This window comes from Aulonocara stuartgranti (genome assembly GCF_965226115.1).
Source record: "Aulonocara stuartgranti genome assembly, chromosome: 1".
Taxonomy (NCBI): Eukaryota; Metazoa; Chordata; class Actinopteri; order Cichliformes; family Cichlidae; genus Aulonocara; species Aulonocara stuartgranti.
In genome coordinates this window covers 8,280,550-8,308,244 of record NC_138939.1, presented here as the reverse complement: position 1 = coordinate 8,308,244, position 27,695 = coordinate 8,280,550, and the positions used below count along the sequence as shown (strand labels likewise).

Genomic DNA, 27,695 nt, shown 5'->3' with positions numbered 1-27,695 from the left:
GTATGATGCCTATTTGCTGCTATTATATGTATATGATTTGTATTGAATATGGTGGATGTGTTAAAGGCATTGAAATCTTTTCTATCAAAATTCAGCCTGGACCAATTATAAACTTGGAGGGGTTATGTGCTACATGTTCATTTCATTTCCTTTTGTTTGATGTGCTAATTTAATTTTCTTTTATGCTTTCAGGACTTGTAGCTGATACAGGACAAATAAATTAAATGCTGCTGTGGAGATCTAATAGTGTTTTGCCCTTACTCTAGTTTTATCAGGCTTTATTTCTGAGATTTGCTTTGAAATGCATTATTATGAATGTAATGCAGGACAAGGGATACTGATTTGATGTAAATTATAAATGAGCTTGAAAGCAAAAGTTTCCATGTGCTATTTGTTCTTCCTTACATTTAAATACTAACCTATCATCTTATTGAAGATACATTAATTATTTTGAATCAAATTAGCCTTTAGGATCAGCTATAGTTTAGCACTACTGATATTTCATTCTTTTTATTATAAGAGGGATGCTTCAAGTGTGTATGCCTGTCCTTCAATTTAAATTAAAATGGGGCCTGGGTGATTTCAATAGGTCAGTGATAGACAGTATCGTTAGATTCATCTTCTTATATTTCTACATGCCCTTACCCATCACTCTGGGTCCACTTGTAAACATGTTCAACACAACGCCAGTTTGGATACAGCAAGAATGAATAGCATTGGTTCAATAAGGGTATCACTATGGAAACTGCACTTTCCCTGTTTGTCGACCTGCTTGCATGAGGTGAAACCTGCTTCAGCAACCCGGCTAGTGTTGCAATGTCCCATTTATTTGATTTGGTTTCTCCCAAACAGTATGTAGAATATATGACTAGAGTAAAATCATAAATAAATGTAATACCCCAATAGTGCACAGCAATAATAATAATAATAATAATAATAATAATAATAATAATGTATACAGTAACAGTGGTTTGGGGGATTATTCATTCATTTATTTAGTTATTTAGATTTTTTGGTTTTTATTTTGTTTTTCTGGTGCAACACACACCAGTCATAACCAGTCATCACTAAACATAAAAACTATGATAGGCAGTTTTGTTACCCAAACGAAAAAAGTAACGTTTGACACATTACTGGCTACTTTTAACAAAAACGTTTATGCATTTCATTTTTTAATTACTCCAGGTTAAAAAAAAAAATATCAATACACTTCTTGTTACATCACTTTCTTACATGGTTTAACATGCATTGTGACATAATTGCAAGTTAAAAATATAACCTGTAAGCTACTCTCTCACACACTGACAGAAATCCCAGTCCTAATGAGGACACATAGCTAGTGAAATGGAGGTTACAGTGCTACATGCCTGACTGCTCAACACTGCTTTTGTTACCTGCTGAACATCAAGCTTTGCCTATGTGGGTGGTTTCAACATATCAGTACAATCGTCTATATCAGAACTCTATCTTTGTGTTTGTATGTTGCCTTTGCAGATACTTTGGAAAAGTCAGTGTTGTGTTAGTAGCAGTGGATAGTTTGTATGCATTTTGCACTTTACTGTCACATTTTTCTCCTTTCATGTAATAAAATAATTTAAAAAGTTTTTTTTACTGTGGTGACGTCATTCGGGGCGACTGGAATCGATAAGGGAATCGTTTGCAAAAATGGCAAACAATTCCAAGGAATTGAAACAGTGGGAACCGGTTCTCAACAAGAACCGGGTTTCGATACCCATCCCTAGCCATGTGTGATTTGGTATTTGCATTCATGAGCAACTGAAATGATATAGCTTATAAAGTGGCTGGTGAGTGTACGCCTTAGACATCCATGCATCTATCTTGTTTGTCAAAAATATTTGTGTTAGATTGAAACAAATTCTTCCTATGCTTCACAAAATTAAACTTCTAAATTATGGTTTACATGTGTTCACTAAATTGACATACCCTATGCAACACAGAAAGATATTTTTGCTTGACAATTGGCTAAATTTTTTAAGGCTTACGTACAGTATGTGTGACTCTCAGAGAACACATATCACCTTTACTGGCTTCTACAACTGAAACACTACTGAATTGATTTTCAGCATGCCCAGACTAAGTAATCCTGTTTGTGTAGCCTTCCGTGCTTATTGCTGCAGTGATTCTTTGGCACTGAGAGGAATTAAATAAAATGAAAACGGAAAGGGAGACTTTCAGGAGCTGTTCCATTTTAAGGTGATACAATTCAAAGCTGAGAATATTCACCTGCAGCAAGCAGACAAAGAGCTCCTAGATAAGAGAAGAAAGCAGATGCCTTAACTGCACTCCTCCAGCTCAGCTTCTCCAGAAATGCAAAGCTTAAATGAAATCAAAATGAGTTCCTTTTCAGGACTCATTAGCCTGCTGAAACATTTTTGTTTTGATGTCACCTTTCTTTTTATTTATTTCTGTTTGTTACCTGTGCAAATATGGACAACAGTGTTACCTCAGCATTACACAAACCAGGGGCGGAGCGTGGGGGTGGCTTACGGGGCTTAAGCCCGGGTTGTTTTGTCAGAAGCCCGGGGTATTTTGGAGTGTAATTTTTTCATAGTTAGATGCCTGGCTGACAACTGTATAAAACAAAAAGTACACACAATATTCGAAGCACATAGTGCACACTGTGGGAATTTACGACTGTGCGTGAATCCCCCCCTGATATTGGTATGATCCAAGCTCAGGCACTAAGCGACTGAGCGAGGGGGCGGGGCAGCTGCTTCCCGTGAGTGCGCTGTTGGAGAGACGGAGCCAGCCATAAGTTTGACCAGGTACCAAAGCAAATCATTCGTACCGTACAAATAATGTAAATATGACGGTGCATCACGAAAGATTGATATGAAACTGATCACTTGACCAATATTACGTTACTTGCTCTTCAAGTGAATCAACAAATGGCAAAATGAAAAGCCGAACAAATGCTATTTTTTTTAGAGAGTCTTAGCTTACATGTGTTTATTTCATATTTTCAGTTCTTACCCTCCCCGACTAAATCGGTTTCAGTTATGTACTGAAACATAAGAATGGACATTCGAGGGTTCTTTCAAAGAAAAAACTCAGGTAAATGTTATTTTATATATTGTGCTTTGTATGTTGTTCAGTATATTTCTATGCAAAACAAGAGGGATTTCAGTACACAGCAGGATATTCACATTTGTAACCAGATATTTACATACACTTTAGGGAGAAAACATAAAACATTTTTACTGTACAACATCAATTTAGAGTAAATTTTTGTTTTAGATAAATATTGAAATGTATTTTGAATTAGTTAAATTTCAGAATAAAGAGAGACAGAGCTATTTTTATCACTTTCATCAAATTTAGGAGTACATGTACACTAAATTTATTGTTAATTAATAAGAAAACTCCAGACGATTCCATTCTGAGCTGAAGAAGCTTCTGATAGGTTTGTAGAGTCCATGTGAGTAAATTGGTGGCACAGCTGTGGACGCATATAAGGCAAAACACAGAGCCTGTTTCTTTGACATGGGAAAATCAAGAGATATCAACCAAAACACCAGGAAAAGAACTGTGGAGCTCCATAAATGTGGCTCAAGTTTGAATACAATTTGGTGCCATTTGCAATTAATAAATACAGATAGTTTCTCTCTTTACTCTTAAAGTTAACAAATATGTTTTTATATTTATCAATCTAAAAAAATAAACATTTAGTCTGATTTGATGTTACAATTAAAAAAGTGTTTTTATCTGAAGAGTAAATATCTGGTTTCAACTGTATATTTGATGATTGTCAGCACAAAGAGGGAGAGAGAGGAGAATGAGGACAGAACAGATGAACAAGAGCAGGTGAGACACACATGTTAGTCAAATGGTTGTTTACCAAAAGTATCACCGTATCATAGGTCCTCATGTATCTCGTACCTAGTGTTTCTTTTTAGGTTTGTTATTTTTCAAATTCTGTATTTATTAAGTTCTGCAGGCTTGTTTGCACAACAAGGCTAAATAATTATATAAACTTTTCTCAATCTAAATAGTGGACTTTGGTAGAATTAAAAAATAAGTGTAGTGCAGGTCTATGATGATTTTTAGTGCTACTATCATCTAGTTCTGATTCTGGTTCTGTCTTGGTTAAATCCCAAGTAGTCCTGATTTTGAACTGTTGTAGTCCTGTTTTAATTCTGGATCAGTTCTGGGTCTGGTTGAATTGGGGTTTAGTCCTCGTGTCTTGATACAGCCCTGACCTTGTTCTGCCTTGCTGCTTAATTAAAAAACTAGTTTAAGGTGTCCTGCACATGTGATATATATTTTTCCCTATATGAAGTCATTCTTTTTTGAACAGAGCCTATTAATCTTTTAGTCATTTCTACACCCCCCCCCCCCCCCCCAAAAAAAAAAAAAAAAATCCCACATGCATACTACTCTTTGGGCTAAGCCCCGGGTGTTTCAAATGTCTGGCTCCGCCTCTGACACAAACCAAAGGTATCAAACACATCCAGGCTTAATTTGTTTTTTAATGTCTTTTTCTTTATTGTTCAAAGCACTGTGGGGATAGTAACATTGTCACCCTTTTTCTGTAGGTGATGATCTCATTGTGTGTGTACATCTGTTGTAGGTCATGATGATGTATAAGCTACCAGAGTCTTGTATTGTTCTCAACACTGATGACAGGCAGGACATGCTTTATCAGATGTTTACACTATTCCCCAGCTCCTTTTGATATTAGCTTCAGTGTGTGGTTACTCTCACACTGCAAATACAAAAGAGGACAACCAGAGAATTACTTATTAGCCATTCATTTGAGAATAACAACATTATATCAGTGCCTTCCCAAACTCACTGCTCTTTTGTGCTGTGACACACTTTGGTTAAAGTAAAAGAAACAACTTTATTGGGTGCTCAAACATACCAGGTTTGGGTGGGTTTGCTGAAATGACTGATACTCTTTCACAAGTACAACAAAGAACTCAATAGCCAGACACAACTGTTAATATCAAATTCATTGTGTAGAATTATAATGACAAGAAATTATTTCAGCTTTCCCTTCTCAAATACAAAAGATGAACATTAGGCAAGTTATGGATTTAGGTAAGTCCTTAACTCTCTCCTGAGCAGATGTCTTTAACATGGTGAGTGAGTGCATTAGCTAAGCATTCCAGTAAGGGATCCAACAAGCACACTAACTGGATTATCTATGTGGAAGGAGAGGATATGCAGGTAGGTAATAACAAAAAGTGTTTTCCAACACAAGATGAGCAATGCTTTGGCACTGAACGATAACTGACCTGAACAATCTACAGGGAGCATGACATACTTGATGTAAGCTAAGTAATAAAGGTTCAAAAGTGTTATCTTCAAAGTTTCACCTTTGTTGGTAGCACAAAATGCCATAAATAAAATGGCAATGATGTACTTGTCATGTCTGCTGCTGAATGATCACAAAGTTCCGCCACTTTGCCCATGAAATCAAAACCGAGAGACTAATGCTCTCGCCCTGTGACAGCTCAGCCTCCAACGTCTCCTATTGAGTTAGACAATCAGAGGAGAACAGGTCGATGGCTGTTTGCTTAATTCTGACATAATCTTTGGCAGATTGAGAATTTAAGGTTAGGATACTCTGATGATATTTTATCCACATTAAAATATGGAACAATTCAAGTACTGTACCATTTAAGTACTGGTTAGTGTTATTTGTTTCAAGTAAATGATTCAGCAAAAAATATTTGTTACAGTTTTTTTTGTATTAGTGTAGAGCCCACTGATATAACAAAAAGCTTTTGCGTAGAGTTACTGACAAAAGAAGGGTAGACTTTGTTAAAACATTGAGTGTGGATCAGTCTGATTGGGGCTAATACCTAATATACTTAATTAGGTCAGTACCAATGACAATTTTGAAGGACACCATGTCTACAGATTTGCATACTGAGGATTTGTACTCCACTTTTTGTCTCTTTGTTTCAGGTGTTAGAAAATGGCATCATTTAAATCAATAAAACAAAAAAAAATGTTATATTTAGCTCAATATTAAATTGTATCTGGAATGGTTTTCTGAATGGCAGATTGGGCTTTTAACAGTTCAACCTTGTATTGGCATTGAAATTGACGGACTTTTTTTAGGATAACATTCATTATGGCCGCCCTGCAAACCACTCTGTTTCTTAATTTGAGAAATAAAACGTGACTCATTGCATCATAATCTTTTAAAGCTCTCCAAATTACATTATAAACAAGGTCAGAGCTTCTCAGAAATAATAAGATTTCGATAATCATTTTTAATCCCCCCACGCTGTTATACCACAAGACAAATTGCATTGCTTATTTATTTTCCATCGGTGCTGTTTCAAATAAACAGTTTTCCTCTCTCAGGATGGGGATTAATGTTTCTCCCCCTCATTCTCCCCCAAAAGTCTGTCTTGTTGAGTTGATCTTGGCTCTGGGATGAGGATGCCTGTGAGGATGCAGTGTCAGACAGTAGAGACACCCCTACCCTACAATGCACTTGGGTCAAGTGCATTTAGGTGTGACCACGGGATTGGTCCCTCAGAGAGCAATTAGTGTTCACTAAAGAATCTGGGATGGTGGGAGCAGTGAGATGTCAAACAATTGCTTCACTCCTCGTCAGCTAAACGGCTGTTACCCTTGCCTCCTAAGAGGGCAAGCTGCCAGTGTTTTGTGTTTCTCTGTGACCATCCCCCCAAGCTGCAATGCAGCTGCAAGCCCTTTAAGATTCAGTATTAATCTAATCACTGCATAATTTTGTGATAAAACATTTTGCGGTGTTAAAATCCATTCACCTGTAAAGTACTTGACTGTTTGGTGATCTAAACTGTCAGATATTCACCAAACGTTTCTTTTTCCATGCATTAAAACCTTGACAAGGAGCTACATTAGATCTGAGCTGTAAACAATCTGCCAGTTCATCTTTAACTACTTCAGAATAGATGAAACTTTTCAGAAAACAAAGAATTTTTTTCTTTTTCGGAGTGTCATTCAGCCCTGTCAATCTCTTCTGAACACTAAGAGTTTATTTATCAAACTGGAACAGGCTGATCCAGATACATTTTTGAGATTTAAATTGCAACATTCTCACTTTAACGTTATATTATAAATCCTTGTTAACGGCTGCAATTACTGCCACTAACATGTCAGAAACTCTACCTTTGATAGACCTGAAGTTTTGTCATTCAATGACATTTTTGTCTAATCTGAAGCACAAAGACGCCTAGTGACAGGGATTCTTTTCGTTTACCAAAAAGAAAAGACCAGTTGTTATGGTTACAAGTTATAAATAGAGCAGGAGTGTAGGTGACAAGGGAACTGAGAGTTTCAGGATGAAAGATACAAATGACATCCACCCCACAATCCCTTGCTTCAGTCTGCTAACTTACAGGGAAATATCACCACAGGCATCAGCTGAAGCGCGTATATAAGCACACCTGAACGGAAACAGATTATCTATTTTTTATATCTACTATCCATTTCTGTTTGCAACTGATTTATCAGGCAAAGTGTTAATGATGGTTGTGACAGTGTAGTTTTAAAGTTGAAACAAAGTAAGGTGTGAGATATTGGCACTTCCTTCTGTTCGATTGTGATTATTTTTTTTTTGTTTTTTTGCACATTGTTCTGTGCCCCAGTGCCCGGCACCAAGGGGCTCCTAATACAGCCTGTAATTAGAACCAGCTCAAGGATTTAATGAAGAGGTGCTCACATGATGGCAGCAGCGCTTGAGACATTGCCAGTGGTTCTGACTTCAAAGTCAGAGATATGGCTTCCCAGCAAAGGCCGGGGAAAAGCTGCGACGAGATAACAAGTCATGGCTTTCTTTTGATTTGTGGCATGCCAGGACACTTACTGTATAGCTTTGCAGCCAGCAAGGGCATGCAAACGGTTGATCAGTGTGGCATTGCACTTCTGGGCAATGAGTATCATCAGCAATAGAGCCCAGTAATGATGCGAGTGGGAGGCAAGATAAGATATGCGGATTTCCTTCCCCTGCTGATTTTCAGTCTGCAACTACCAGGATCACCTCCTATCTACTGTAGAGTGAACTGCCTTCCAGAAATGCAAACTCTGGAGGAGTTTTATGATCAACCCAAAAGGTTTAGAGGAGGTGGGTGTGTTTCAAAGTAATTTAACTATCTTTGACAGCTGTGAACTAAAAAAAAACGCTTTGTCCTCGGGAAAAGTTAAACGACATTGGAAAGTTATGAATAAATATTAATGAACATTTTTTGGACATACTCTATTACTGTGTTGCTATGTTAGTGAAGCATATGTTATGTGCCATGTTAACTATACTGTCCTTGGTGTTGTGTGCTGGTGTATGAGAACTAATGAAGTAGACAGTGTCCTCAGTTGCATTGCTAAAGGGTGTCCACCCCCACTTTCACATTATATTAACTACAGTACATTTCTTTGAATTCATCCCACTGATAAGATACTTTCTTTTTCAATTTGAAATGCCCTCAAATTGCATTAATTCCCTTTAGAGTGTGTTACATAAGATATTTCCATACATATATATATACATGTATTTGTGCGTGCATACGTGTGTGTGTGTGTGTGTGTGTGTGTGTGTGTGTGTGTGTGTGTGTGTGTGTGTGTGTGTGTGTGTGTAATGTAGATTTGTTTACACTTTGACTTCAAAGAATTGTGGGAAAAGATGCATTTTCCCCCAAATGTAAAGGTGATTTACAAATGTGCGCCCTGATCTCAAATACGAACAAAAACACTGAAAGGCAGTAATTTCCTTTCTGTTTCACAGGCTTCAAAATAGTTTCAACTGCATATTAAGAATCTTTCTTTTTTTGGGAGGGGGGGGGTTGGTTTTGTTTGGTTTCATGCACACCACAGTTGCTTTTTCATTACATTTTGGCCTATATGCCTATATTCTCTGAAGTTTATCTTTTTTAATAAATCAAGCTGTTGATCTTATTTGACATAAATTTAAAAAAAAAAGCAACATTAAATGCATAGCTATTTAGCACGTTTTGGGGATCCATCCTAAAGTAGTATATAATTTGGAAATTCAATATATTTAAGAATATTACAGAAAATAATATTTAATATCTTGTCTGTTTACATCATTAAATCTGAAAGTAACAGCTGATCATCTTACAGGGGCTTAAGGGCTAGACTATTTCTTCGCCAGAACCAGTCATTTGCAGAACTTTCTTCTGGTTGCATAACTGTAACTCAGTGCCAAGAAAGGCTGAGCAAGTAAAAACCTGTTAGAATAAATGTCAACATCCAGGCTTTAAAAAAAAACAAAAAAACAACAACTTTATTATATTTTAACAAACAAAAAAAGACCATCAAACTACTGAATACACACACAAAACAATGAAACCCTCCCTGGCCCCACACAAAGATCCTACTACTTATCAAAACCACAATAATAACTAATAAACACATAGTTGTAATAATAATAATGGTGATAATAGACAAAATAACCAATCAAATAGAACAGGAAGAAATAAAAGGGTTATGTAAACTGTTGTTTCAGTTTTAGGCCCCCTTCTCTTTTCTCTACCTGTTCCGACTAGGTTCCAGACTCAGAAAGTATGGTATTTGATTCCACTGTTATGCGGACGAAACCTGAGATTTTTGTCCCTCTTAAAAAGAATGAAGCATATTCTGCTAGACTGCTGTTCAATTGCAATCGCTACACATGTAAGTATGAGCATGTTTCTCTCGCTTTTAATCATCATTCCCCACCCTAACTCTCTGAGCTTCTACAGCCTCATATGCCCTCCTGTTCTCTTGGGTCAGCTGATCAGCTGCCCCTGACTGTACCTAAAACTAAGCGTAAGCTCAGAGGGGACCATGCCTTCATCATTGTATACCAATTTGGAATGATTTGTTTTTAAATCTCTTCTTAAAACCATTCTCTTTTTCTTGGCCTTTGACATCATGTGGCATGTTCATTCAATTTTATTTTATCAATTTTTATTCGGTTTTGCTTCATTTTATGTCGGTTTTTCTTCTTGGTTTATGTCTTTTTCATTTGTACCTGTTTTTATGTATTTATTCTTCTGTACAGCACTTCAGTCCATTGTTCTTTACAAAGAAGGCTGGTATGGTATGGTCCCATACCTTATAGTCCACCACATGTATGTTGTTGTTGTTGTTGTTGTTGTTGTTGTTGTTTTTAAGGTAACCAGTCATCAACAGCCAAGTTGAGAGTCAGATATTCTGGGATATTACTGAGTAGCAATGTTTTTTCCCTTCTAGAAGTAAGCTTTTTAGGTCTGAAGGTCCATCTACGTCTAAAAAGAGTGATCAGATCCTCAGAAATAGCTCACCATTTCCATTTATAGCTGCATGTAGGCTCTAAAGTGGGAGAAGCTTCTTAGAAATAAATATCCAACATCAAGCCATTCTAATTTTTTCCTGCTTCCCTATTCTTTCTGTCTTTGCATACAAGTACAGTAGCTACATGTTTATACACGGTGATATGAATAACATTCTCAACTAAATATTTTTTTAACCCAGCTACAAAAACCTATATGTATATGAGTTCACATTAGCTCTTGTATCTATATGCTGTGGAAATTAAATGTGTCTATTTAACCATTCAGAGAGGACAGAAAGTTTCACATGTGGATAACAATAAAATATATTATGTATGTTTATATTCTCTTCTGTTGGTCAAAGTACGCCTTTTCCTGACAATGTCTGTTGAGTATCCTGATCTGTTTTGGAGATAAATATAGAAGGTGTACAAGTGGCCTTCCGAGAAATTAGCCTCTTTTTTTTTTCTTATTTTTTGTTAAATTTTGTGCTTCTAAAATACTTAAGTGCTTTTCCCAGGCATCATTTAAATCCTTGTTTCACTGTACCTGATGAAGGTCACACAGACTGAAACGTTATAATTGAATAAAAATAATGGTAGGTGAGGCAGTATGGGGAGCTTATTATATTTTTCTCCACATCAGGTAAATCCCTGAATCCTTTTTCTATGAAAACACTCCGATAAATCCCTAAAATGTCTCTCACTAAATACGCCCAGGAATTCAAATTTTACTAATGAGTTGTTCATTTGATGTCAATATTCAACATAGTGAATACCATTTTTATTAGCTATTGATATTTTTCACTGATTAATATAACTGGTCTATTTGCTGTTTTAGCTTTATATCCGAGATATGTAATTGACAAAATGGTTATGAGGGTATAAACTCACTATACAATACTTCTGATTACATTTCTTCTATTTATTAATATGAATCACTTCCTGGATATTTTAAATGTATAAAGACCTAGTATTGTACATTAGGGAACAGAGAAAATATTATGCAAGGGTTAACATGCCAATTATTTGATTAGTACATACTCTTGCAAATAATTAATGTACCAAGTTCTACAGAATTGTACTACCAGACTTTGACTTATGTTCTGAAGTGCAGTTGGTTTTGTACCCTATAAAGAACTACAAGTCAGCAAAGCTGGAGCTGCAACCAAAGATTAATGGTTTGCCCAAGTACGTTTGGGTTTTTTGTTGTTTCATTGTTTGTTTTAACTTATTTCTAACTTCTTAAGCATCTGTTCTCCCTGTGAGGCTTCTGACTCATTTGTGCAGCAAACTATCTAGCACATGAAACCAATGACTAATCAACTTACGATCTTGCTTGATCATTTGTGTCATGCACTAACAGTCATAAAATATATATTTACAAATCTGATTTCAGAACCAAACCAGATGCATTTCTTTAATTTTCTATATATGCTATTAGCTTTCCTTTGCACAACTAAAAATATTTTATCCTGGACTCTACATCGTGAAATACAAAAGATAAATAAAAGTTTAGCTTTCATTAGCATGCTACATTTTGTTATTATTACAATCTGACAGGAGAGGCAATTATTTTTGTGATAAAGTGTTAATGTCAAATGAATTAAACAGTTGCCTCAAAACCACCGAGGACAAGGTGAATATAAAGACCAATATATCCACAATTAACCTCTACCCTGTATTCCCCTCTAAACTGTAAATAACAACAGTTTCCTTCATCTGAACTTGTTCTGCAGAGCTGTGCATATTATCAATCCATTACAATGGCACAGACGCCTTTATCATCATTATTCTGGCCATCTCTCACTATCTTCTACTAATGGGTATTTATAACTGTTGTGGAAGTTTTCCATTTAAATAAAGCCTGCAGACGAGCGGTGAGTGGTAGCTAACATTCTTTAATCCAAACACACAAAGAACAGAAAACCAAGCTTGTGGAGAGCCTACATGACCGCGGGGCAGGTCAGCAGAGTCTCACTGAGCCTAACATGGCTCTCAGTTAAATACCTTCTTCAGGAACAAAAGGCAGTACACAGCTGTTTCACACCTTAAGGTTCACACTCCCTTGCTACCTCCCAGAGTCCTCGAAGAGACGAAAGACTCTTCCTGTGGAGTGGTCTGCTTCCCCCAACTTCCTTACTACACCCTCACCATTTGTCTTAATGTATGAGTGTCAGACATGTTAAAATCCAGTGGCACCAAGGCATTATACAATAAAATAATGTGATTAATACATAAGTAAAAGAAACTCCTATACATAACTTAGAACTATCCATTGTGAAATAAGAAACTGTAGTACATTTAGTATTTTGAGTCTGGTGCTAACATCAACTATAGTAGAAAAATAAAAGAAAGTAATGGACAAAACATCATATTAATAAACTGAAGAGACAGATTTACAGACTAGAAATAATTTACTTTATGTAAAAATGTGTAAAGCGTTAGTGGGTACCTGCTTGTTAAGTGTTTTTCAGTTTTTGTCAGCATTCATCATTCATGTCTCACCACACTTTGGATGTTCTCAGTTATTATGTATCAGCTTATTACAGTTCATTGGTAGCATTTCGCAAACTAGCCCTCTCTCATGAAATGATATTTCATCTCCCAGGTGGAAGAGTTTCCTATTTAGCTTTTTAAATTTAATTTCAGTTTTGACAATTTGTTCACCAATCAGTTTAAATTAGCCCGAATTTCTCTGCAGTGTCTCACATAATTTTTCTTTTATCTTGTGCATTGCCACAGCATTTCCACTTTAAAGGTAAATAATTGATGATGGTGCATTTCAAAACATACTTTTAATACCATAATGTTATATCACATTATAACGTGATATATAGGGATGGGTATCGAAAACCGGTTCTTGTTGAGAACCGGTTCCCACTGTTTCAATTCCTTGGAATCGTTTGCCACTTTTAAAAACGATTCCCTTATCGATTCCAGTCGCCCCGAATGACGTCATCATGTTGAGTAGCGTCTTTTACCCAGTAGGAAACACGGCGCCTGAGCGGCACAAATGCTCAAAAGTTTGGTTACACTTTATGAGAAAGGATGACAACAGGGCAACGTGCAATACTTGCAAAGTAGAGATTTCATCAAAGGGAGGAAACACTACGAATATGCAAAAGCATTTGCTCAAAAAACACGCGATTGCTTTCAACGAATGTCGTGTTTTTGATCCGCTCCGGACTAGCAAAGCTCAACCCAGCAGCAGCGGTAGCATTTCCACGTCCTCTCCCGTTAATACTGCAGGTAACTAATCAATTAGCATTGCATATTATGTTAGCGCGATTTACCTTATTACAAAACCTGCTATTACTGTGCGTTGCATTTAGATAACCATGATGAGAGAGACAGAGTCTGGTTGGCTCAGATGCTGGCAGTTCTCGCTGCAGTCTACTGGTAGCGTCTCCTTTCAGGCCAGGATAGACGAATGTCACCCAGCAGTGTCTAAGTTTGTGGTCAAAGGCTTGCACCCATTTGCCACAGCAGATGCCCCCGATTTCACTTTGGTAAGTGAATATGTTTAATTGTAGGCAGGGACATTACTGGATATTCTTGTGTAATTGCTACAGAATAATTTATGTTAAACTTTGTTATTGCTACAGGAGAATATTTATTTTATTATTTTACATATACATTTTTTTTCCTGGGGACCCTGTGACACCCCATTGAAGAGCCGTAGGCTGTGAATCTCTTAAGATCTCACTGTTGGGTTTGTAAGGCCATGTTACTCCTAAATTTCTATCTTGTTCAAAGAGAAGATATAAAACAAAGTTCTAAGCTAATCGACTTTAGTGTTCTCCTTTTTTTTAAAAAAGAATCGATAAGAGAATCGATAAGGAATCAAATCGTTAAACAGAATCGAAAATGGAATCGGAATCGTTAAAATCTTATCAATACCCATCCCTAGTGATATAGCTCTATTTTTTTTTCAACTCTCATGCTTTAGTCATTACAGCAAAATACATCTATAAATAAATAAATCTATCAAAATAAATCTTCCTCGTATTAAACATACACCGCTCGTCTCAAGAAATATATCACACATCTCAATAAAAACTATAAAGATGCACGAAATGACAATTACCAAAATAAACCACTCACATCAAAAGAGACAAATCACAAAAAATTACTGTGTAAAGTTTTTTTTTTAAACACATTTTTCCTATGTGAACCTCATTGATTTGCTGGCTACTTAAACTGGCAATGGCACTCTCCAAGATTTTGATATAAACCAAAGCATCTGTGTTTGGCTGCTTGTGCTTTGCAATCAGTTGAATCAAGAAAATGCAAAGGGGATGTCTTAAAATGGATGTTTTAAAATACTGATGCTACAATACACAACAAGAAAGAGAAACCCATCCCCAACTCACCTAATTGATAGTAGTGAAGTTCAGTTTTTGGGGATTTGCAATTTTCCTTTGTGATATTTATACTCGCAGAGGAGCACAAATTTGTTTTTTTGTTAAATATTTTACCATTTTTCAGTGTGCCATAATATGAGCATTAAATAAACCGTGACCACTCTTTTTTTTTTTACAGTTATTTCTGTGAGCCTAATTAAATGTTTCCAAAAATACAGACAGCTGTGGACAATGTAAGGGACTGCGTATCCTGCAGACCCAGGGTCAATGTTTTCTTTTTCTTTCCTACAGCTTACCTCTAAGTCCTGTTGAGTTTGATTGACTGTACAGCCAAAAGAAGCATTTGTGTCATTCTGTAATGAAAACAGATGGTCTCCATTTTTTCTACCCTTGCACCGTTAAACCTGAAGGACATTTGAGGGTAATAATGACTGATCTGCCAAATGCCTAGGACACTGGCACAACTGACCTCCACTGGAAAGAAGTTGCATAATAACTGAAATTATTTACCAGCTACACTGAGCGGTTTTAGAGCAATCCAGTTTTAGAATTTGATGAGAATAAATCCTGATGAAATATGTGTGTTGCCCCTAATCCTTTTCAATCATAAACAGCTGTCCCGGGTCATAAATGTGAGCGTTGCTTAACCTGCTGAGAGAGCGGCCTTTGATCTGGATTTGGCTTTGCTCACCCTAACCTGATCCCCTTTTCTACCATCTGTCATAGTTTTATTATTGGCACTTTTAAATTACATTCAAAAATATAAATAGCATCAATAAGTGCTATTCCCTTTTCATCCTTTCTTTGATTCTTAAACTCTAATTTAAACACATTGAGAATGTACATGTGACCTGGTTATGCTCACTTACATCCACTGAAATCTGAGAGCTGTTGGGTTCAGCTGTGGCCACCACTTCTTTAAGTCAGTTGCAGAATGGTGTAATGTATCTCAGTGTTTCTTACCTGCTGGGAAGCATGTTTACTGTTTTAGTTATTATTTTGGTTTGGCATTATTTAAATGCATCAAGGTCAAGGCTGGAATTTACCTTCAAGACCCTCTGGTTTCAAATTCCATGCAGGAGTATATGAATATTATCCTGCTGTATTTATTTCCAGCTCAGGCAGTAACAGATGTCTCATAATGCATTTTATAGGTGGTTCCCAATATTATACATTCAGGTCAAATAATTCTGCTATTACACTAAAAGCTTCTCACTGGCATTGTGCAATTTCCAATTTCAGTCCCAAATCATTACCTACAATGGTCCTATATATTCTCCTGCATTATTTTAAAAGTCTTCATACTGTAGTAATACTGGTAAGATGCGGTCACTGATACTAAAGTATCAAAACTGAGCTTGCAAGGGAGCTCATATGTGAATATATGTGTGTATTATCACTGTAATTATTATTAAAGAAATTACTTTCAGAATGATAGACGTTAGATGGTATATTACAAAAAAGAATCTGCATGATTAATCTCTTCACACTGTGGTGCATGATAAGTTTTGTAATGGAATATAACGTGGTTCAGGTCACAGAAAAGAAAAGTGGCATTGTATGGTTTCCCTTTTGAATTTATAAAGAATGTTGCAAAAGATCTTAAGAAAGACTAAAGTAGAGTATTTCTAAGCAAGTATAATATAAAAAACAGAATATGTGTCATTTAGCAGGAAAAGTTAAACCAGCTTTATGACTAAAATTAGGTTAGGCAGAAGCCTGATGTAGATTGCAATTAAGCACCCAGTTTAAAAACATTTATTCTTTGTTACCTCCCTAAGTGGTTTCATGACTAATATACTTAATTCACATATATTTAAATATAATTTTAAAGACATCTCCAATCAATTAGAGTGATTGTGCAAAGACAGGTGTAAAGAAACTCTTCACTTAATGCATATAAACAAATTCCATTTATAGATAAATTTCAATCATCTGGCACTAGCAATTCAGCAAAATCTCTCCTGCTTATAGTTGATTGATTCATATATTCATCAGTCACAGTTCATAATAATTGATTTCAGTGAGTGTCCATCTGTGTTTTTCAATATATTATATATAGTAACACAGTTAAGGTATAATGAGAGGTTCTGTTCCGAAGATTGTTTCATTTTTCCAGGATTCACACAGACATCCTAAATGCTAAGAAGGAAATTTGTCAGCCTTACATCAGTAATGAGGGAGAGTGGCCAAAGAAAATAGGTTAATATAATGGGTTTAAGAGATAACTTTAAAGATAATTTGAACACATTAAACTCCAAATATATTGGATTACAATACAGGTAACAAAATCTTAACTTAGGCAAAATAGGGCTTTGGAGTTGGCCACTTCCACAGGAATGAAACCTGCCTCCCACCACATTCATATTCCAGCACATGATATTCTGTAGTTTCTGCAGCTTATATAGCTGGATCAGATTAAACTAAAAATTCACTGAGCAATATTTTTTTTGACCAAATTACACAGTCTAATGTGAGGCTGTTAGGTGTTGCCAGCTCATAAGCATCCAGTGTGCATGCAGCTCACAGCCAGCTCTCAGCCTTGTTATCTTCGTCCAGTAAACCACAAATGCTGGTTAACAGGAGACTGTGGGCAGCAGCTCTCACCCACAACTTGTCACTGACCAATTATTATCTACTTTCAATCACAACAAAAGCAGACCTCAGACAGCAATGAAAATTCTACTTTTCACATTGATAGAATAGAATAGAATAGAATAGAATAGAATAAGATGGTCCTTTACATGTACAACAAAATTATGGGTGCTCCACACCAACTGCGCATAAACAGTTGGCATGGAGCAGCAGGAAAATAGAATACAGAAATAATATATCCAATCAAGAGGAATAAATACAAACTAGAGAAATATATGTAAAAAAAACAAAACAACAACAACAAAAGAAAGACACATATTGGAGAACAAAGTGCTTGGCAGCAGTGCAAAAGGACCTGGTCTGAAGCCTGAGTTTAGAGTCTGTGTTTGTGATTGATGAGGTGGGTGGGCAGGGGTGGGTTGTGTGTGTGTGTGTGTGTGTGTGTGTGGGGGGGGGGGGGGGGGGGATAGTGAGAGATCAGCTACTGGTGCCTTTCATAGATCTTTAAGATCGTTGTATAGAGCTGAAGATTTTCTTATTTGAACCTTTGTTTACATGCACCTTAAGGAAACTCTCATAATTTTCCTCTGTACAAAAATATGAAGTGATGTTTATCTTGTTTGGTTCTCTGCTGTTCTCTCATCAGCATATTAACAAGATGGAAACAAGCAGATCCGACTCTACTGGACCACATGTAAGGGCACATGCATGCAGATGGTCGTAGCTGCCATATAGTGCCTCAAGTGGCCTGTCTGGGTAAGGCGAGAGGAAATCAAATAGAAGTCAGAGAACCGGTGCGCGCGCTCTGGTGTGTATGTGTGGAGCTGAGGAGAGGAGAAGTAGCTGTCTCCCACGTGTTGTCACGGCCAGCCACATTAAGAAGCCTCACGGTTCGACTGAGCCCAAAAGGGGTATCCGTGAGGTCAGTGAAACAGAAGTCGCGACTGCGGCAATTTTAGACAGAGTTTCGCTCCGTGCGTGAAGCTTGGCTTGTGTAGCCGCGAGCTGCAACTGGTGGTGCTGCAGGCCACCGTCGAGGTAGATAGTGTGGGGACAGGGAGTTGGAGCGAGAGCTAACTCCAGCTGCGCTTTTCTTTAAGACCTTCCAGCGTTTCCAGTTGGGTTAGGCTGAGTTTGGCCGTTAAGTGAACGTTCGGAGCGAGGGAGCACATTTAGCCGTCTCACTGGGAGCTGACGAGTCTATGGGAGGACTTTAGCCACGTCACGTAATGTTGCCCGTTGCTAGGCTGAGGTTGGATGCATTCTACGGACCCGACGTCGAGGACAAAGTGGGTCATCAAGGAATAGGTTACCCTGCCATCTAGACGACGTCCTGGTTGTTCATCCTCCTTGTTCCGCTGTATGTGAAAGTGTTGCCTTTTCGTAGCCCAGTGCTTTTCCCACGCACTGTCGCCGAGAGACAAAAGTACGGTTTCTATTTTCCTTGCTTTTGTGAACCTGAGACTGGATTGCTCACTCCGGCTGCTGTAACTTGGGCACAGGAAATCAGAGGGAAGGTAGTCTAGGCTGTGTTAATGTCTGATAGTATAGTACACTCTAGGCAGACATCGTTTCTCAAGATTGAATTCTGGAGCCCCTCTTCTGTGCCCGCAGCAGCCAGACAGGTGACAACATTCCTACAGTAGTATGTACTATGGGGGTCACGGACACAGATCCCAGCACCCCTTGGTCATTCAGGGCAACTTGTATAATCCTGCACCCCTACATAGCGGGGGCTGGTAGCCACCTTACAAGTGGCGTCACAAACAGGATCAACTAATTGGCTTGGGGTTGTTACACTGTGATAAAGAATAGAGCTGAGGAAGGCTAAGGTAAACATGTCTGAACTAGAAGATTTGAAAAAGAGCTTTGATGAATACAAGTAGGAAAACTTGTAGTGGGCAGAGCTGGGATCAGGTGGAAGCAGCACAGAGAAACGACCCCATTGTTAGGCCGGTCTACCAAGTGGTTGAGAAGGGCACTGGAATGAGCCATGCTGAACTGTGCATGTCAACACCTGGTACAAGGCGACTTTACCATCAGCTTGACCACCTTAGGCTTTATAAAGGTGTGCTGTATGGGCATGTTAGAGACCCCCGTGATGGGGAAGAGATCAGGCAGCTCATTGTCCCAGCGACCTTGCAACATAAGGTGTATGAAAGCCAACATGAGCATGGGGGACATTTCAGTGCAAAGAGTACCCTCAGAGTGATGAGGAGGAGCTATTACTGGCCCACAATGAGTAAAGATGTTCGGGGCTGGGTCAGGGATCATCACAAGAAACTAAGGCCAGCTGTAGAGGAAGCAGACTCAGCTGCACAGGGTGCCTCCAAGAAAAGGAAGAGAATATATGATTGTAAGTCCCACAGTGCTCTGCTCCAGTCAAGTGACCATGTGCTGTTGTGCAATCACAAGCCCAGGGGTTGGAATAAGATACAGGATAAGTGGGAACCAAACCCTTATTTAGTGGTTAAGCAGAACCACCCTGACATTCCTGTGTTCACAGTCAAACTGGAGAGAGGTGGCTCAGTAAAGGTCGTTCATAGGGATCAGCTAAAGTTGTGCGCTTTTCAACCGCCGACACGGCGGTTAAGGCATGTCAATAGGTCACCAGCAAAGGTGGAGTCTGATACAGAATGCATGGAGGTTGTTTGTGTTCCGCCACCCCCGTGTGTGTCAAACCCGAACACTCACATTGCCCCAGGGGTCGAAGATGTAGGTACTTGTGTGTCCCAGGGGTCAGAGCCAGATTTAGCAGGGGGAGCGCAAGCAGCTATGACTCCAAAGGAACAGGAAAAGAGTGATGAGACCTCAGAAATGAGTGATGAGGTACAAGGAGAGGGGGGCAAAGTTTTGCAGTCTAGGTGCCAACTAAGACAAAATAGAGGAATACCCCTGTAAGGTATAGGGATTAGGTTATGAGATAAGGTACATTGGAATCCCTACTGTGTTTATTTGCAGTTGTATATGTAATTCATATGTGAATGTCACTGAATGTTTTTGGACAAATGACTTGATTTATGTTATTCTGTGTTTTGTTACAGTGATGCACTGCTGTAGACGTCACTGGTATAGCAGGGTTTAGCTGGGGGGAAATGTAAGGGCACATGCATGCAGATGGTCGTAGCTGCCATATAGTGCCTCAAGTGGCCTGTCTGGGTAAGGCGAGAGGAAATCAAATAGAAGTCAGAGAACCGGTGCGCGCGCTCTGGTGTGTATGTGTGGAGCTGAGGAGAGGAGAAGTAGCTGTCTCCCACGTGTTGTCACGGCCAGCCACATTAAGAAGCCTCACGGTTCGACTGAGCCCAAAAGGGGTATCCGTGAGGTCAGTGAAACAGAAGTCGCGACTGCGGCAATTTTAGACAGAGTTTCGCTCCGTGCGTGAAGCTTGGCTTGTGTAGCCGCGAGCTGCAACTGGTGGTGCTGCAGGCCACCGTCGAGGTAGATAGTGTGGGGACAGGGAGTTGGAGCGAGAGCTAACTCCAGCTGCGCTTTTCTTTAAGACCTTCCAGCGTTTCCAGTTGGGTTAGGCTGAGTTTGGCCGTTAAGTGAACGTTCGGAGCGAGGGAGCACAGTTAGCCGTCTCGCTGGGAGCTGACGAGTCTATGGGAGGAGTTTAGCCACGTCACTTAATGTTGCCCGTTGCTAGGCCGAGGTTGGATGCATTCTACGGACCCGACATCGAGGACAAAGTGGGTCATCAAGGAATAGGTTGCCCTGCCATCTAGACGACGTCCTGGTTGTTCATCCTCCTTGTTCCGCTGTATGTGAAAGTGTTGCCTTTTCGTAGCCCAGTGCTTTTCCCACGCACTGTCGCCGAGAGACAAAGGTACGGTTTCTATTTTCCTTGCTTTTGTGAACCTGAGACTGGATTGCTCACTCCGGCTGCTGTAACTTTCGTCAGCTTAACGGACTGGGACCCTGCAGTCAGCTCCTGTTCACTACAGTTACTCCTTCAAAAAAAGAGACTGTATATGGTTTCATATTCAAAGGACATTTTGTTGGAACTGACTCGTAGAAACTGGGACTATTACCCTGTGAACATTGTAAATTGTGTTATGTTTGTGATACAGTGTTAATCATTCTAGAGAGGAGAATTTCTTTGTTTTATTTTATTATTTTATTTATTTTGTGATTTTTGGATCCCCTTTTGTGGCTAGTGTAAACCAAGGGGTTTACAACAGTCAGAATTGCCTGCTTCATTCGTTGAACCTGATTTCTTTTTATTTCTTTTGTATTTTTGTTTCTTGCCATCCATGATTTTCAGGGCCCATCGTAACCGATGGATGGTAAAGTTCAAAGGGCCATCTGAACAAATTAAAGTTTAACATTGTTTAGAAGTGACCGTTTCATGTTTTTGTCGAACCCAAGTTGCCTTGGAGTAGGGGCACCCTAACTATCTGGTTCGGCACAGAAAATCAGAGGGAAGGAAGGCTAGGCTGTGTTAATGTCTGATAGTATAGCACACTCCAGGCAGGCATCGTTTCTCAAGATTGAATTCTGGAGTCCCTCTTCTGTGCCCGCAGCAGCCAGACAGGTGACAACATTCCTACAGTAGTATGTAGGGGGGTCACGGACACAGATCTCAGCACCCCTCAGTCATTCAGGGTTACTCGTATACTGCTACACCCCTACATAGCGGGGGCTGGTAGCCCCCTTACACATACATACTTGCCACCAACATTACATCCATAGGGTTGCAAACACTGTGCCTCTGAAAATCTAATTGATGGAGGTTTTGAAGTAAAGATTAAAATACACTTTTTTTTCAAGTATTCAAGTAGTTTTTTCAAGTAGTATTTACATTTAAGAGAATATTAAATGACTAAATGGTTGTTTCTGGGCATTTTGTCTGTGTGTGTAATACAGCTGTCAAACCACAAGGTCATCTTACTAATAGTTAAAAATCATGATAAATAGTCTATTTACACTGTGTTCGTTTGTCTTGAGAAAAATAAGCTTCATTCATTAATTAAAAATGCAAGGTTTACTAAGATCTGTGCTTCTGCATTAAGTTGACAACACACTGACCTTGGCGTAGTACTCATGTGGCTTCAATAGATCAATTCCATCTGCCAAAACAAGACTGATTGGTTCACACAAGTGGGGCCTAATGTTTCCCATCATAAAAACAGCCTGCATTCGCATGAGAGAAGCAGCCTAAAGATCCATGTACTCTAAAGCGTTTGTTGAGATCCCCACATAATTATTTAAATCTTTTCAAAGGACAAATTGAACCAAGTTTGATTAATCAATAATGATTCATCCCAAGAACTTAAATAGCATATAAAGAAAAAGCTAGAAGATTTGTTATCCATCTCCTGACCAAGAGACAGTATTACATCTTAATCAAAAAAGTTTTCAAGTACTGAGTCCTACTGGATACCAAATTTAATCAAGCACCAAGTTTTCAAAAGTCTTTGAGATGCTCTCATAGGACTGGTATAGACCACAAGGTGAACCACTGAAAGCAAATAATAACGGAAAGGCATTAATTGGGAAGATCAGAAACCATAAAAGTAAATGTATAACTGAGCTATACTCCTTCATTGTGAGGAAAATGCATTCTCCCTCATCTTGTTCTCAGATGTCTGATTATGTCAAAACAGCCGTGGTTTCATTTCAGACTGTGGTGGTAGTGTTACAGTAATTAGCTTTTCTGTCTCAGGAGCTACTAATCAGCTCAACTCTATCTCCAACAGACCCCCTACTGAGGGAACTACAATTTCCAGTCCTTTGTTAACTCAGCTTTTTGCATGGTTGTGTGGCAGTGATCACTTTTCCCATTCAGGTAGTGATCTACATAGGACATAGCTCAGTGTTAAAATCAACAGAACTTTTGTTTGTTCAGTGAGGAATGGATTTTCTCTCTGAAAAGAAACCTGTTAGTGCTGCATGAACACAATATAATAATTAAACTTAATTATTAGACTTGACCTATAACATGCTATGCCTTGTGCTGTAAATGCACTTTTCTATCTATGCTTGAGTCACTATGCCACTGTTTATTATTATAATAGCCTCAGTTGACAAATTGAATTTAAAAACGCAATTGTTTTAAATTGGTTTTTATACTAATACACAGGATCAGGCATAGAATGCAAATGCAAAGTAGATTACACATTCATTTACATTTTGTAGAAGACTGGAATTTTGAGCAGTCAGAACAGTAGAAGTGTTTCATGTGGCCTCCTGTGCAGCAATTAGAGAACACAACGTTTTAAAGCTTCAACAGGAAAAGGGTTTGGGTGGGGGTGTAAGGGAGAAGCAAAGTGGTTTATTTGACAAAGACCTATAAAAAGAGTCGAGAGATAATAAGCATTTTTTTTTTATCTCTAAGAGCTATCATAATTAATGAAAAGGTTATCTTGAGTTTCTCATTGCTGATTTCTCAGGTCAAACAGTACCTTTTATTTTCCCCGTTTAAAGATTTTTCCCACGTCTAAAAACCTGAAATAAAACTGAGATTCATTTAGAATTTAGAATCTAATTAGGGTACAGTTCACTTTTATACACATAATCTGTTTTATTATATATTTTTTAAAAATATTTTAATGAAGACTGGAGCTGCTGTGGCCACTACTATTTAAAGTTTACACTTTTGTGTATTTATTTCTTTTTGTGTATTTATTTCTTCTTCAGCACTCCCCTCATTCACATTCATACTTTTGCTTGCTTTCACGCCTGAGCTCACCCGTACATGTAAAACTTAATGCTGTTATTCAACAGCTTGTGAAAAAAAAACATGCTTTCTGCCTTGCCGTTTATATTTCCATCTGGCTGATGGTCATGCACTAACTAAATCGGAGAGATTGGGAGTATGATGAAATTTGTGAATTTGCAAATAAATGAAACTTGCTCGAAGCAGTTCAGTTACAATGAAAAGAAGAGACTAAGATTTAAGTGATGTAGAATATCCCCATCCACGCTTCATTAACTACTGCTCAATTCAGTAATCCTAATTTAGTTATTCAGTGTGCAATGCCCGGTAATTCCTGGTAAATTATTATTATTGTTGATGACCATATTAGAGATATCGCCTCTTTAATACAGGTATTTTGCATTATTTGAAATTTGGCCATATTTAATATGAGCATGTACCACTGTGCTAAGACTTTTAGCACAATCATTAGTTTAATATAAACAAGCTATGACAGAAATTAAACATATTTCAAATGTGATTCAAGTCCTTATGGGCCTTGTATTGTATGGTTTCACATGATGTACATATGTCTGAGACATTCTCATCAGAGGGTAGTACAACAAGAACCTACTCATCAGAGTCCATCTGCCTGCAGAGAGCTTTTTTTGCTTTAATTAAATGCTCTTCTGGTAATCTGAAGAGAGTAAATCATTTAAATGAATAGTGTTTGGCACCACACTCTTAGTATCTGCTTAACTGATGGAAGCATTATTATAAGACTGGCAGTTGTAAGAGAAAATAAAAAAAAATATTCTGCTCAGTTTTTGGAGTATGAAAATGATCCTGTTAATATAAGGTCTGCAGTTTAATAATATTGAATTGAATTGAACTACATTTATAATAGATGCTGGCGCCAAGACATAAAAATTTGTTAAAATGTTAACAGAAAAAATGTTCATGGTCATACTTTGTTAGCCTGGACAAGAGAGAAGCATCATTGGCATTTTGACTCTGCATCCACTGAAGTGGAATTGCCCTCCAACTCTATGTGGATTAAATCTTGGATGCAAAAAATAAACTTTTTAGGCTTTATTTAATGAGGCAAGAACAGCAAATTTGTAGAAATGATCTGTGAGGGGATATGTTTAACTAGGACAAATACACGCTTTTGCATCTGTGAGCTGCCCTCATCAATCTCAGTCTTGCTCGTTAAGGTTTAAATACCTTGCTCAGGGAAACTAATCACTGAAGGATGGAGGACAACCCTTATTTACTGTCTGAGTAGGTATTTCTGACTTTTTGGTTATAAAATATCACTGTCTATATATTTTTCTTTTCTTTTGGTTTAAATAACCATTCATTTACCTTTTATCTACTATTATATCCTTCATATTACAAAAGTCTGTGATCACAGCCACACTGCTTTCTTTTTAATTAATAATGTAGTATTTTTGAAGATGCCCTGCCACCCATTGCAAATGTCCAAAGCCTGCAAGGAGCAAAGTTTGGAGTTCAAAGTCAAGCAATTCAACTGCATCAGCACAACTTACAGCTGGTGCGACAGATAAAATTTAGGACGCAGGGGAATTGGCGCTTAGTCCCTAGTGACAGTGGTGGCTTGATGCCTGTGTCCTAAAGCCTTCCTTTGTACTAGTGGCAAAAACACTTCCAACATTATGTGTGTGGAACAGGACAGAATTTGACACAAGCCACCGATTATTCTAAGAACCAATGTGACATTTTTTGTAAATAGATTGTAAAGAATTAAAAAAACTGGATTTTACTCTGACCTTTTGAAAGTACCGAGTGTATGCTTATGAATATAATGAGTACTGGATAGAACAGGACATTAACATCATTTTCACTATTTTTTTTTCCTCTATACACACCATAATCAATTTGAAATGAAGCAACCGGGTTGTGAAGGAAGAGTACTCTTTTAGCTTTAGATTAAAAAAAAAAACCCCAACAATAACAACAAGTAGTACCTCTACTTTCATAGACCAAAAAACTGGGGGTACTACATAAAGGACTATTGACTGATAAGAAGCTTCATGGCCAGGTGCGGGCTGTTTCCACATAACTTTAAGAACAATTAGGTGATAAAAAAGTCAGGAGCTGAAGTATTAAAAGCTTATACATAGTAGAAAAACCTGTCAATGAAGTAACAAGGCAAGGAGACTCATTAGAGGGATACTGTAGCAGGAAGTGGCAGAAGTTAATTATTAAAGGAAAGGAAAGCTCAGCAACACCAAAAGGCATAGAGGAGCATGGAAAAACCTCAGATGAAGGACTAGGGGATTTCTGACTATTGATTATTTTTAATTATTGTTGATTATTGATTTATTTTTATTTTTTTAGTTTTTTTTTTCATTAAAATGATAGGCACATCACTGACAAAGTGTAAAATCAAGAGATGTCTTCATGAATGTAGAAAAATATGGTTTATCTCAAGATGTAAACCAGTGGTAGCACTGAAAAGGCCATATTAGACTTTGGTAGAAGTCTGCTCAGTCCTGAAAGAAGATTCTTGAAATATTGTATTTTACCAGAATGATGAGTAAGAAGATTGAGACAAAAGGCTCCTGGTCATAAGCATAACATCTCATCTGCTTTGGAAGGCAGTGTTATCATATGAAAATGCATAACTGAAAGTAGTACTAAATTAATGTTGTTTATTCAGGGATGGATGACAAGATATAGGATTAATTTTAGGTGTATAGATCACAAAAGCATCTTAAATCAAAGAAATATAATATATGTATCAAAGTCAGTCACCTGAATTCAACTCAGCTGCACTTCATCCTTGAGTTACTGAACACACAAAAAGATGCCACAAATAAACAATAAGAATGAAAAGTAATCCGTAAATTAATCCAGTACAAATGGTTGTAATTCCTCAGTAGTTAACACCATATTTTTTGCAAAAACCATACGAATTAAAGCTGAATTAAAGCCTGTGTTTTCAGTCATACCGGTATTGCTTCATTTCAAATCCATTGTGGATTACAAATATTGGGTCGCTGTCAAATACGGACCCGACTTAAGCTAAAATTAGGCTCAATATATTGAGAGCAATGGCCTCATTTAGTTTAGAAACCACAGCGGGAGAAAAAGTAGTGGAAAGGTTATGAGTCTTATTAATAATATCACGAAATCTAAATAAGTGTTCATTTTAAGAGTCCAAATAATTTGAAAACTTTTAGAGGAGTTTAGACATTTCCAAATGACATTTCCAAATACTTAAAGCAATGACTACTCAGCTCCATTCTCTCTATCCCACCTATAAATGACCCCGACTAACTCAACAAAGAATAAAGAGGAATGACTTTTATCTGCCCTGATTGTGTGTGCATTTATAAAGCTATTCAAAACTTTCTTTCTCAAGAAAAAGAGACATGAGTCATAATGTCTTGTTAACCTATCGTCAGACATCTAACTTTCATCTCAGTGAAAGCTGTTCATGCTTCATGTGGTGTGTCAACTCTCTTGACAGTCTGTCATCTAGTTCTGGATGCTGTCTTCCATGACACATTGTTTGGCGTTATTCGCATCATGTATCTGCAGTAACTCGTGATGATTAATTATTTTTCAAACTCCCCCTGCATTTTATTAAAAGAGAGTTGCATCTCCCCCTACTGTTTCTACTGTAAATGCTTCCATGCAAAATGAAATCAAAAAGAAATATATTGTATATTTCCAGGTTTTTATGTGTCCTCATCTCACTTTGTTGTGAGAACACTAGGATTTTGATATGAACAACATCTCATGTATAGTAGCTAAACTTTTTTCTCCTGTAAACTAAAAGTAAAATGTATAT

At 37.8% G+C, this 27,695-nt stretch overlaps 1 protein-coding gene across 3 annotated transcripts; it reads left to right on the top strand.

The window, feature by feature from the left end:
• Positions 1-13,113: 13,113 nt before the first annotated feature.
• Positions 13,114-22,702, top strand: LOC309709932 (uncharacterized protein). 3 transcript variants are annotated; one of them, XM_082538926.1, is made up of 3 exons: positions 13,114-13,522; positions 13,606-13,782; positions 17,879-22,702. In XM_082538926.1, the coding sequence occupies exon 3, from the start codon at positions 19,105-19,107 to the stop codon at positions 20,131-20,133; it is 1,029 nt and encodes a 342-aa protein (XP_082395052.1). In that variant the 5' UTR covers positions 13,114-13,522; positions 13,606-13,782; positions 17,879-19,104; the 3' UTR covers positions 20,134-22,702. The 3 variants fall into 3 exon arrangements, with proteins under 3 accessions (XP_082395052.1, XP_082395051.1, XP_082395050.1); XM_082538925.1 differs by having other exon boundaries at positions 13,114-13,782; positions 17,879-18,349; positions 18,400-22,702; XM_082538924.1 differs by having other exon boundaries at positions 13,114-13,782.
• Positions 22,703-27,695: the final 4,993 nt, after the last annotated feature.